Genomic DNA, 14119 nt, shown 5'->3' with positions numbered 1-14119 from the left:
TTATGGGGAAATAAAGTTAGAAAGAAATGTGAAAGGAACAAAGATGTCCGAAAGAACCCGGTAGATAGACTTCAGCAGTTACTCGCTAGGCTCAAACGCAGCAACATGTAGGCCATGGGCTAGATAGGGCCACCGTGCACCCACCCCCCCACCTCCCAACAAAACTATGTTTTTTTGAAGTGTCTCAATATGCTGAATACGAATTTGAATGTTAACATTGAAAATATTGGGATGCACTACCTCTTTTAGCCTCATGTAAAGGGGTACCCTCAAAAATTAATTTTCGTCATTTGTTCCAAAAGCGATTTTCGTACCCAATCAGAATGGCTTCTAGACGACCCATTACACTGTCAGACAACACATATTATGGCTTATATGAAACATAATCTCATGCTGGTTCCATGTATGTGTCTAAAATTAATATATCCAAGAGCTTATATAACATGTTGAGTACATGTACTGCATCGTCTTATTAACCGTTCATTACTGTGTTGTAGAAGTTTCAATCAAGCTTATTTTTAAGACATTTTTTTTTCTTCTGCCAAATAGTCCAGAATAAGAATCTGACTTAATTTATTGTCCATATATATATATAGTATCCAGATAACATGAACACACATGATGTTATCACACTATAAACAACAGAACGGTATTCACAAAATCAAAAGCAGGGTTGGGTTTTAAAAATAAAATAAATTGCTGAGAACATTATTCATGTTAATATCGCTGGTATATTCTTTCCCACTCTAAATAATATAGTAATGTATTTTACAATACATATAAATGTGCTACATTCATACTTGTTTCCCAAATTCTGATTACAAACAATGATTGAAACCAACATTATATTTACATATTGTAGGTAATAACAGTCTGTAACATTGTTCCTTTTACCAAGCGATAACACAGTATATCTTTCATATACATATTTCAAGATATTTCTGTTGATATATTATCATGATCATACAGTTTCATTGTATTCATCAGGTAAGTAACAATATCATGAGATTTTACCCTCATCCATTTCAATCAATGTCAACAGCTAATGGTTCAGCTATGTTCTTCAATCTTGGTCAGACTCCGAGCTGTCACCAGGTGAGTAGTCCTGTTCCTCTGGTATGCTATCATCATCATCTGATTCATCATCTCCATCATCACTGGTGTTCACTGATTCAGCAATATCTGTCAACTGCTGTGGGAGAACACACCCCTCATACCAGAGAGGCTCCAGTTTTTGGTTGACAAGTGCCCAACCGTGCCCGTCACCAGCATCAGGGATATCAGGGTTGGCAATGTGGGCCTTCTTCTATATCCCAACCTGGTAGTTCACTCTCTTGATCCTCTGGCTTGCCTTCTGTGTCCTGGAGCATGATGCCATGTGCAGTGTGGATTGAGACCATTCCAGTGAGGTTGTTCAGTAACTGGTCAAAATTATCAAATTCAGAGTGGAAAACGGAAGGGGCCCCTGGTGATCGAATGATTTGCGTTGACAGCAGACTTGATGTTTCAGCAACAGCCTGAGCAAGGACAGTTTCCAACTCTCGTGAGAATGAGTTGTTTTCTGAGTGTCCCATTCGGTCCAGCAAGGTTATCAATTTTTCGCTCCTGAAAAGGTGACGAAGTGTCATCCATATGAGCATATGCTTCGGAAGTTTCCATTCCCCATTCGATGCTGCACGACAAATATCTTGCCCAATTGAATTCACGAGCCTGTGCACTTTCGACGTGTGAGGAGTTGGTTTGCCTGATATCAGGTAATTCAAATTTTTTTTCCAATTGTGATGGAATTACAGCTGTCATGTTTCCAAGGTCCTATGCAGATGGAGGCCATTTCAAGTCATCAGCTTTTGCGAAGCTCTCCAGAATCACTTGACGTAGGTAATTTCCAACATCCTGGATCATGTCCCTAGAACCAAGTTCATATGCACATCGAACTGCGTCACTAATGTCATTGTGAGAGCTGAAGACAATGTAAGACTGCAAGTTGCCTCTTCTGTTTAGTGTGCAGAAGGCCAGTCTGTCCTTGTATTTGTCATGCTTGCCGGAGCTTACAGCAGAAAGAAATTTTCTGTTACAGCAGAAATAAATTTGTAGATAATGTCTGGATGCAAATTTGATGATGAGTCTAAGCTATGGAGGTCACCCGATAACCGCATCGTGGCTCCAAAAGCTCTGTTACCATGGCTTGCTCGCCAAGCACACGGTTCTGGCCACACAAGCAAGGGGGGAATGTGTTCCTCTGTTGGGAAGCAATGGTATGCCCTGGGCTTTAGTCCAATTGCAGAACAATATTGTTGCGGGCCGGAGGTCCGGTGGCGAGAACGACCATGTGGTGGGGGAGGTTCGTCGTCTCCCACCAGACCTCCCGGAATTGTAGGCTGTCGCTCCGGATAACTCCGTGAGCCGGCGGGTCGCTGAACCGACCGTGGACGGCAATATCTCAACCGCGTAGCGTACGGTCTTTTTGTCAAGAACCAATTTACCTAATTAACTACGCAATTTCGACTACCGGGGAAACCACGCCCTCGGCACGTCTTGCTCGAACCGGGTCACTCTACCGACTGCGGTAGAGTTCCAACTTCCGACTACCAACTTCGGTTCAGGTGCAGCCGAGCGGAAACTGCCAAAGCCGTGCCGGCTGGGATGAACGGATTATCGAGTATAAAAACCCGGCTAAAACTCAGATCCGAACCATGCTGGACCAATGCAAGAAAGGACGGAAACGAACTGGGAACATTTCTACAATTGTTTTATTTACAAATAAAGAAAAGACACAGGGCAAGACTTATCACGGATATGCAAGGCAGGCAAAATTTACAAGGATTCAAGCACTTACACAGTTTCTACTTGCAAGACGGGCCCACAGACTCAGACACACACACAGATAGTTGATTGAAGACCCTCCGCAGCCAGAGAAGGAGAGACGAGCTGGGGGTCGCAGTTCAGCGAGGTACCTGCAAGCTGGAGGTGTAGGGGGTGCTCTGCAGTGCGGCACCTGTCAATGGTGGTCCGGCTCGGGGGCTCGTGCCCATGGAGGTACCCGCATGGAGCAGACGGAGTCCCCGACAGAGTTCAGGGTCGCGGACGGGACCCACTTCTCCCTGTGGAATGCCAGGGAGACGGCACGCAACCAACTTGTGTTTCTGGCGGTGGCGGTGATGTCGGACGGGTGACGAAGTCTCCTCTCACTCTCGTTGGATCCACACAGCTCTTGCACTTCTCCTTCTTCAGATGCACCCCTCTCTTAAATACCCACGAAAGGGAACAAAAGAGCCTTCGTACGGGGCGGAGCTCCGTGAAGCACACGCCACTGTCTGCCATGATTGGACAGGGTTCCATGGCATGCCCTTCCTGGACAGGGTTTCGGTAAAGCCCACATCACCGTCCACCTAGATTGGACAGGGTTCCATGGCATGCCCTTCCTGGGCAGGGTTTCGGTGAAGCCCACATCACCGTCCACCTAGATTGGACAGGGGTCCATGGCATACCCTTCCTGGGTGGGGTTTCGGTGAAGCACACATCACCGTCCACCTCGATTGGACAGAGGTCCACGGCATGCCCTTCCTAGACAAGGTTTGGGGTTGGGTAAGCGAAGCACTCACTCAGTAGCAGGCTGGATGCAGAGTTGGAGGATTTGTGGTTTGAAGATATAACCTAACGAAAAGAAATCGCAACGCACGCCTTTGATTCTCCCACTAGACAAAAGAAAGGAACCTGTCTCACATGTACTTAACGGAATAACTGACTCTTGGGACATCTGTACGTTTGAATGCAAATGGTTTCCAGATCCGTAACAATATTGAAGGACATGCCAGGTTTGCCAAGAACATAATCCTGGAAGGGGCCTCAGATGGCTCCAGCAGCCCACCCTCCCCCCCTTAAGTCCTTTCGTACATATCCAAATCAAATTCGTGCAAATGCCAAAATGCTGTGGGTACGAGTACATTTTAGTTTTGGGAGATATGTTTTCCAAAAGGGTTGAAGCATACCCCTGTAGGCAGATGCTACTACTGTTGTCAAACTTTTGATGAAAGATTTTGTCTGTAGATTTGGGATACCTGTAGACTTTCGAGTGATCAGAGAGCTCATTTTATGGCCGAAGTGGTGAAAAAATTGTGTAGGGCCTTGAAAATATAGCAGCATTTCTATTGCCCTTATCACCCACAATAACAAGGGTGGTGGAGAGACAGAATGGGTTTCTACAAAACAAACTAGCAAAAATTTGTGAACTGACTGGGCTAAAATGGCCTGATGCACTGCCAATAGCTCGAAGGACAATGAGGTCGACCTCTAATTGAAAAACGGGCTTATCTCCGCATGAGATAATAATGGGAAGACCAATGAGGTTGCCACAATGAGCTCCATTTTCTGTAAAAGAGATGGACATGCATCAGATGGATGACACAATGCTGACCTTTCGTATTGCCTTAAATCATGCTGTGATGGGCTTCTATGCGCAGGTGAAGGAAGCCTTACCTGAGCCAGCTACCGCTGACTGCCACGGCTTCAAAACTGAGGACTTTGTCTGCATTAAAGACTCATAAAAGAAAGAACGCTCGATAGCCGAGGTGCTCTGGGCCTTTCCCAATCCTGCTGATGACCCACACTGCTGTAAAATGCCAGGGCCGAACAACGTGGATCCACACCTCCCACTGCAAACGAGCCCACAGCACGAAAGATCCCGAGAAGGACTCCTATGACCACCATATCGGGACTGTTGTGATAGCCTTCCTTGTTATACGCTTATGTGCACAATTTGTTTTGACTTGTATGGTAGAGATGAGGATACTCCCATGGCCGATAGGGCTGACAATGACTACTCATAAGAATGTTTGCTTATATACTCATCAGCAAAGTGATTTTCGCACACCTTTCACAGCTAGTCGTAACACCAATAGACACAAAAGAGGCTTAACTAGTGAAGTAGAACTGCATGAGGGTAGAAATAGAGTGGATTTACAAAAGAGTATAAGGGCACACTCACATCCTGATGGAATATATGTGATTAACACTTACCTGGCTCTTTCTCTAAACCACTAAGGCTTTAAATAAAACTAGAAATATATATGTGGTGAATTGAAGGACGTGACGTGTGATCACATGTCGCACGGCTCGAGCACGGAATAGATAAAGCTAAGATTCCGCTCGGTCGGGGGGGATTGTCCCAGGGGCATTGTCGTTTACGGCGGCGGCTCACTTGGTGCTCGTTGAATGGTAAGAATTGAGAGTATATCGGACTCCGTGCTTATACTGATTTATTTTGCGGTGATTAGTTGCACGTGGACACCTTACTGCTTATGTACTCCTTGCTGCGCCTGTATTCCCTGGTGTGCCCGTAGAAGCGGCTCCAATCAAATGGAATAAAGCCTACACTCTGAAGGTTCTTCTCTTGCTTTCGTTTCAATTCATTCCATTTGGTTTTCTCGGCTCTCTCAACCAACGATGGACAAGATCTACAAACCAGAGAGGTTCGACGCAGACCCAAACGCGACTGACTCAGAAATGAAATGGTCGCATTGGTTCCGTTCCTTCTCACACTATCTGACCATCATCGAAGAGGGAGCCGACAAATTGGCCGCCCTTGTGAATCATGTCTCGCCCAGCGTATACAGGCTCTTCTCGGAGTGTGACACCTACGAAGCAGCGATCGACGTGCTGCAGGCGCTCTACGTGAAGCGCAAGAACGAGGTGTACATACGACATCTGCTCAACACACGCAAGCAAGCAGCCGGGGAGACCATCGATCAGTTCCTGCAAGCTCTGAAACAGCTGGGAAAAGACGGCAGCTTCCGGGCCGTAAACGCCGAGGAACACCGAAATGAAGCGACCCGAGAGGCGTTCATCCAAGGACTCAGGTCAGCCAACATACGGCAACGCTTACTGGAGAAAGCGCAACCCACTCTTGAAAAGGTAGTCGACCAGGCTCGAGCGATGGATACGGCTCAGCAGCAATCTGAGTCATTTGGGACACCGATGCTGCTAATGAACGCCGCTACGGTGGAAACTCAAGGAACCTCACAGACACAGACACAGCCTGACACAGGGGATGGAGAAAAACCCGAGGAGTCGGATACCCAGACCTCGACAAATTCCTCAGCAACTACTCCGGTTGGTAAATCCTTCTTTTGTGGGTACAAAAGACACCCCGCCACAAATGCCCCGCCAGAGATGCCACATGCATGAATTGTGACAAGAAAGGGCATTATGCCAGGGTATGTAAATCTACTCTAAGGAGAAATAAACCCACTTCTGTGGCTCTCTACTCACAAAAGAAACTAACTGCAGCCTCCCCGGGGAATCTATCCAAGGCTATCATCAACGTACGAATTAACGGGCATATGGCTGAGGCACTGATTGATACCGGTAGCTCTGAAAGTTTCGTCAACAGCTCGCTAGTGAAGGGCAGGAAATGGAAGATCCACCCGACAGACAATACGGTATGCATGGCCGCCACATCACTACAGTCCCGCGTACGAGGGTAATGCAATGTTGAATTGGACGTAAAAGGGTACACGCATCGGGATGTAAGGGTACTGGTGCTTCGTGATTTATGCGCAGACGTAATTCTGGGTCATAATGTCCTCAAGCAGCACACGAGCGTCAAAATACCCTTTGGAGGAAGCAAACCTCGTCTAATTTTAAATGCTTTGACCACCGCAGAGGTAACGTCCCCCCAGCTGTTCGCTAACTTGTCGCCGGTCTGTAAACCGATAGCGATCAAATCGCGGCGATATACCACTGCTGACATGAATTTCATCACTTCAGAAACCAAGCGATTACTAGAAGAAGGAATTATAGAACCGAGCGATTCGCCATGGCGCGCACAGGTGTTGGTCACCGCCAATCAGAATCATAAGAAACGAATGGTTGTCGATTATTCCCAAACGGTCAATCGTTTCACCCAACTTGACGCCTACCCTTTGCCGCGCATAGACGAGATGGTCGAACGCGTGGCCAATTATAAGATATTCAGCACCATCGATTTGCGAAGCGCCTATCATCAAATTCCCATCCGAGAGGAAGACAAACCTTACACCGCATTCCAGGCAGGTAGGCTCCTCTACCAATTCAGGAGGATTCCGTTCGGTGTCACGAATGGAGTAGCTTGCTTCCACCGAGTTATGGACGACATCATCTCAGATGAAAACCTCAAAGACACTTTTGTTTACGTGGACAATGTCACAGTGTGCGGTAGGGATCAGGGGGAACATGATATGAATCTGGACAGATTCTTGAGCATTGCTAGAAAATATAATCTGACCCTCAACTACGAGAAATGCGTATTCTCGGCAAGGTCAATTGACCTTCTCGGCTACACAATAGCCGACGGCACGATTAACCCTGATCCTGAACGATTGCGCCCACTTCGTGAGCTACCCCCACCTCAGGACCTGCAGACAATGCGCCGGGTGATCGGCATGTTCGCTTACTATGCAAGATGGATTTCCCAATACTCCAAGAAAATACATCCCCTAGTGCATTGCAAAAACTTCCCACCAGATGCCGCTGTTGTAAAAGCTTTCCACAGCCTCAAAGATGATATCAGTAATTCCGTGGTATTATCGATCGATAGCTCGGTGCCCTTCGTGGTGGAGACAGATGCTTCTGATCACGCGATAGCTGCGACGCTTAATCAGTCTGGGCGACCCGTCGCGTTCTTCTCGAGAACTCTCTCTGGAAGCGAGCAGAGACACTCAGCAATAGAGAAGGAAGCGTACGCTATTGTCGAAGCCCTACGTAAATGGAGACACTATTTACTGGGAAACCATTTCACGCTCGTCACGGACCAACGATCCGTGGCATTCATGTTTGATGGGAAAAATAACGGGAAAATTAAGAATGAAAAAATTATGAGATGGCGGATAGACCTAGCTTGCTATAGTTACGACATTGTTTACCGGCCCGGGAGGGAAAACCCTGCTGCAGACACCTTCTCTCGGGTCAACTGTTCGGCGACAATCAGTCGGGCTTTGAAAGACCTCCATGTGTCTCTGTGCCACCCGGGGGTAACCAGAATGGCACATTTCGTGCGCAGAAAAAACCTTCCCTATTCTATCGAAGATATTAAACAAATGAATGCTTCATGCCCTGTTTGTGCTGAACTAAAACCCAGATTCTATGGCGCGGCTTCTGGCAGATTGATCAAGGCCACTTCTCCCTTCGAGAGACTAAACATTGACTTCAAAGGACCCCTGCCGACCGAGACAGACAACAGATACATATTCACTGTTGTTGATGAATATTCAAGGTTCCCTTTCGCATTTCCGTGCTCGGATATGACCTCGGGTACTGTTGTGAAATGTCTGTCTGACCTCTTCGCTATGTTTGGGAAACCTTCGTACATACATTCAGACAGAGGGCCGTGTTTCATGTCGGCCGGGCTAAAACAGTTCCTATTAGAGCACGGCATAGCAACTAGTCGAACGACGGGTTACAACCCACAGGGTAATGGTCAGGTGGAACGATATAATGGAGTTAGTTGGAAAGCCGTAACTCTGGCGTTGAAATCAAGAGGACTGGGGCCCGAGCGGTGGGAGGTTACCCTTCTCGACGCTCTGAATTCAATACGCTCTTTGCTCTGCAGGTCCACCAATGCAACTCCTCACGAACGAATGTTTACTCACCAACGACGTTATGTTGACGGCCAATCGGTGCCCAACTGGATAACCCATCCCTGAACAGTGTTCATGAAACGCCCGGTACGACAAAGCAAGTATGAACCCATGGTGGAGGGGGTCGAACTCATCGATACTAATCCAGAGTATGCTCATGTCAGGCTCCCGGATGGCAGGGAGACCACTGTGTCGGTTCGCCATTTGGCTCCCTCAGGTACTCCTCCCGCAGGTACACCACCATCTGGCACTCCTCCCTCTGACATCCCCTCCCCAGGTGTTCCCCCCCAGGAACTCCACCCGAGAATGGTGGCGACGGAGCTGCCGCGTTCCACCCGAGAGCGATCGGGGAGTCATCCCCGGCACGAGTCGAGGCTCACCAAGAGGATCGGAAGCCTCCCTCAAGTGAAACCGCCATTTACTCCCGGAGAGGTCGACGGATAATACCCCCTCGCCGACTCAATCTGTAAAGGGGAATATCGGCATCCTCGATGCTCATGCTCCTATATGCTCGTTACATAATATATCGATGCTCATTACCATGCTCCTACAACTCAAAATAATCCTCACTGCTTGGCATGTATGCTTCTGTAGTTTAGATAGTTCACGTTGCTTGAAATGTATACTCCTGTAGTGCTGAAGTAATCATGGTGCGTTAGTTGGGCCTCTAGTTACATTTTAAAGACGGGGAGAATGTGGTGAATTGAAGGACGTGACGTGTGATCACATGTCGCACGGCTCGAGCACGGAATAGATAAAGCTAAGATTCCGCTCGGTCGGGGGGATTGTCCCAGGGGCATTGTCGTTTACGGCGGCGGCTCACTTGGTGCTCGTTGAATGGTGAGAACTGAGAGTATATCGGACTCCGTGCTTATACTGATTTATTTTGCGGTGATTAGTTGCACGTGTATACCTTACTGCTTATGTACTCCTTGCTGCACCTGTATTCCCTGATGTGCCCGTAGAAGCGGCTTCAATCAATGGAATAAAGCCTACACTCTGAAGGTTCTTCTCTCGCTTTCATTTCACCGTGCTCGAACCGTGTGTAACCCGAGCAGATGGTTACCGAGGCCTGTCGGTCAAATTGGAACAATTACAGCAACAACGGCCTTCCTAATCCCAAATACGCATCGTGGCAAACCATTGGCAGAAATGACAAACTGGTACATTCAACAAGAGGGGATATTTATTTATAACAATAATCGGGGAGGGGAACACAGAGCAGAGTTATCACGAATAAAGAAAGGTATCAAATGTACAAGTAATTCCTTAAACAATTCTACTTAGAGACAAGTCCCACGGACACACACACACACACACACAAATACCCAGAAAGAGATGGACCTCAAGGTCTTTATTGCCCCTTTAGCTCGGAGGGAAGACGAACTGAGGGAAGAGAACGTGCTGGCGACCTGGCCACGTTCACGCGGCTGGACGACCGCACCTTGCCGGAGCACTAGTCGCCAAAGAACGGACCAGGGCAGCCGAACCCAGAAGAGGCGAGACGAGGCGATCTCCCGTGATGAGATGGTCGACCGCTTCTAATGCGCCAGATGAGACCCTCGGATGCGTGGGATGCAGTCAGCCGCAGACCCAGACAGAAGCGCGCTCGAACCGACGGGGCGCAATCTTCAACTCTTTTTTTTCATCGTTTTTCGGGGCGGGTCCGCTCCCCCGTCACCTGCTCTCATTGGGTGGACGGTGTGTCGCGGCTCCGCCTTCTTGCAAAGGACCGCTCCGGCTCTGGTCTGCGCGTCGCCCATTGGGCGGAAAATGACGCATACCCTTATATTTGGTGTGAAATCCACATCGCCTGGGGCATGGAATTCCGCACATGCCGGCGAGCTTGGGAAGTGTGCGGACAATGCCACGAGCAGAGTGTTGTTGTTGTCGTCGTTGTTGGTGATGTAAAAATCCTAACTATAAAATAATTAACAGCGCACATTAATCACCCATTAAACATAGGACGGGACCCTACCTAGAAACACATACTTACCGATATAACTGATCTCTAAGGACTGGCTGTTGTGTGCGATGGGTTCCAGATTCGTAACAATATATCATTCCCTATAGTCCTGGATGCAGCCTGAAGTGTCACAAAAAAGTTGATGTGCAGGGATTTTCAAATAGTTTTTGCAATCTTTGAACATAAAATGTCAAAATTATTTTGGTTAGACATTTGCACGATGGGACATTTTCAAGCTGGCAGCCATTTTGGAAAAAAGGCTGTTTCCAACACTCGAATCACCAAAATTTCAACATTTTATTGTATGAAAAGTAATGATAAAGTGATATTTTGCCTTTTCAAGCTGCAGGACAAAGGGAATGCATAAATGATTAGACTCTCGCATTATGCAATTTCCAATATGACCGCCACCAGTTCATCAATGTGATAGTTTAACCAAACCGGTGCTTAAGAACTCAACAATATTTTGATTTAACAATTTTCAATTGAATTATTTATGTACAGATATATTTGTATTGTTATCGCCACAGATAAGTTGTTCTCAACTTGAACTTTTCAATGTCTTTTATGTATTATCACATGAAGTAGAACATATTTGCAAAATACACAACAATTGAGGTTTGCCTTTCGACATTTACACTGTTTGGTTTTACAGTATTTACAGATGCAAACAGTTAGTTGGACATCTGGAAGTGGTTTTAGGTGTTTTGATGGTACAAGTACTCCATCAGATTCTTCCCAGCCATAGTCAGTCGGCTCAAGGGAAACTCTCTGGTCCTAAAGAGTAACAGCTTTACGAACAGCAAGGAATGTTCTTTGTATTTGTCCCTCGATGACACTGGATGTTGGTGGAAGAGTAGCCAGTGACTTGTTTAGGTTTTTGTGATAGTCTTCATATCGAAGTTCATCAAACGTGTCAACTTGTGCCTTAGTTAACCAGACCTTAACGAGATATTTCTCGAGATTCTGTACATCAGTATCAGAAAGGTTATCTGTCTCGCCAAAGTCGGTTAGGAATGACACCGGATCGGCAGCCAATGCTCCATGCTTCGTGCCTATCTTGTTGAGAGCATCATTCCCAGAGGCTAAGTGAGCTTTGACTAACACACGACTTAAATCAGGGCCAAGTCTTTTCTTGTGAGTATGGCGTGGTAGTAATCGTTGTTTCTCGCCAGTTCCGAACTGTATCCAAAGTTCTGACAGCCCGTTAGATATGAATGTCTCAATATACCGCAGCATGGTGGCGATGACATCTGTGTCATTCAAAAGCAGGACAACCCTCTTAGTGTTGTGCTGAGCTGCCCAGTTAACATGTGGTACAAGCCGATAATCTGCCTCCTCAATAGAATTCTTCAATTCCATGAGGGAATGGGCTTCTCCATTTGTAAACCTCTGAGCTGGAAGAACCTCACCATTCACTATAACCCCACTCACTACAAGTGGTGTACTAGTCTGTGCTGAATACATCTTGGCTTCAGTGATGGTGAGGCTCTGTAGATTCTGTTTGTTAGTTGACGATGCCCAGAATTTCTCCAACTGGACAGGCACTGGTGTTTCTGAACAGATTGATACCAAGTCCATGCTTCCCGAGGACGATGCCCTTCGGATTCTTTCTGTCTCTTTGGTTGATTTATCGAAGTAGCTGTCTAAGATGATGTGGATTTCTTGAGTAGAACATACAGACTGTGCCTTTCGGAAGATGGTCTTTATTGACTGGCCAAATGTTTTCTGTGTTGTCATCTTTATCATACGTATTTGTGACATGAAGTCGACAAGTACAGTTGTTTTAGAGCAGGATACAGGTTCAAATAAACAGTCCTCTGTTGAGAGATTCTTCTCCAGTTCTACTATAGATCTTCTGGTCACTGTCTAGATCTGCGATCCGTTCGAAAACAGTGTCTTTATAGTAAACTGCAGCAGCCAAGAAATTGTTTGCCCTCTTTTCCTCACATATCCTGAACTTCTTCCTTACTTTTGTGCATTTCTCTGTTGTGATTGAACCACAGACTATGCAAGGAGGTTCTTGGTTAGATCATCTGGCATCACTTGCTGATGGACGTGCAGTTGAGGATGATCTAGCTCGTTTTGTAACTGGTGAGTTAGGATCTGATGTACCACTCTCTTCTTCCTCGCTAGTATGACCATCGTCGGTTGCACTACATATTCGATCTAATGTGTTCTTAAGAGTGTAACTTTTATAACAGTCATTGTCCATGTGATAATAGAATTTCTCAGTTTCTGGGATTAACTTCAGCCGATTGAATACATCATCTTTTCTCAAAGCTGCCACCTCTCGTAACAGTTTCTTTCCACCTTCAGTTGAGGTAAGCTTTGTACTTTTTCTCTTTTGACACACAATGCATCTGTCCTTCTGGAGTGGACTGCCTTGGCTGACTTTCAGAAAAAACCACTGGGATTGAAGCTTCTTTTGACGCCATGATGTGAATATCTGCAAAGATAAGGCATCAGTTAGCCATCAAGTTAGCCATCAGTGATTAAGCTTGCCTGGCGTATTTACTTTGACAACTTTAGAGCACATACATATTAAGACAGACCTGCAACCTCACAACATAATGTAGGTAGGCCCCCAAAAAAAGAATTTGAATTTTGAATTTGAAAATTCAACTTTGAATGGTTTTTGCAGTAATCTAAAATTAATGTTTTCCGACCCAAAAATGTGTGATTACATCAAAATGGTCATTTTAACAGGGGTATTTTTGAGTTATTGGGGGTAATTTATGATTATTTCGCATTTTTTTCAAAATGGCCACCAGAATGAAAATGTCCAAAGAGTGAAATGTCTACCCAAATTAATTTATTTAATTAGCTACCGTAGAACCTTTTTCTGCAGTAAAACTGCATGCACAACCACATTTTTACGCATAGGTAGCCTGCATCCTGGACTAAATAGTCCCAATGGGACAGACGCTTGTCTCCCGATGGAGGGCTGTTGTCAGGCTGCATGAGGTGATGAAGAGGGTCATAAAGGGTTTTTGGGTTTTAAAAGATCTTCATGGTCTTCTGAAGGGTATTGAGGGTTCCAAAGGATCTATGGGGTCTCCAGGGTCGAAAGGAGTTTAGAGGGGTCAAAAGGGTCTTTAAAAGAACGAAAAGTGTCTGCCTCCCCACCGCAACTCTCTGTCCTCCCCTCCCACCTTCTTTCCGTTCTTCAAAGCAAGAGGGCATGAATGACATTAAGAGGTTAAATTTAACTAAGAGTTTAAATTGAATAATGATTAGGATTAAATGAAGAGGTTGAAAAAAAATTAATGCTACGTGGAAGGTGGGGGGGGGGGGGGACCCAGAGCTCGACTGTGACCTCAGTGTAGTATGGTCCATGTGTTTCACGGAGGTTTGATTACCATTTAACAGGGATCTGTCAGAATAAGTTGTTTGTTACACGTGACACTGAGGAGGCAGCATATGTAATTTAAAGACAGGGCAGACAGATTAATGATGTATATGCAAAATCTCTTGTTTGTGGATGGGGCAAGGTGAGGACTTCCCATTGCAGCGGCACACGTCACGTGTGCAAAAAGGC

General features: G+C 46.1%; 1 protein-coding gene across 2 annotated transcripts in view; it reads right to left on the bottom strand.

Moving 5' to 3' along the window:
• Positions 1-9667: 9667 nt before the first annotated feature.
• LOC147009149 (uncharacterized) overlaps positions 9668-14119 on the bottom strand; it is a 53247-nt gene continuing 48795 nt past the window's right edge. For both annotated transcript variants that reach the window (XM_085862854.1, XM_085862855.1), the window contains one exon: positions 9668-13027. In XM_085862854.1, the coding sequence (XP_085718980.1) occupies positions 11356-12342 (987 nt within the window). In that variant the 5' untranslated portion in view covers positions 12343-13027 and the 3' untranslated portion in view covers positions 9668-11355. The remainder of the gene's footprint in view (positions 13028-14119) is intronic.

The sequence above is a fragment of the Eptatretus burgeri genome, chromosome 17 (assembly GCF_056783735.1).
Source record: "Eptatretus burgeri isolate ZD-2024b chromosome 17, Ebu_testis_v1, whole genome shotgun sequence".
Classification (NCBI taxonomy): Eukaryota; Metazoa; Chordata; class Myxini; order Myxiniformes; family Myxinidae; genus Eptatretus; species Eptatretus burgeri.
Note: the sequence above shows the minus strand (reverse complement) of the source record. Positions and strands in the feature narration are given on the sequence as shown.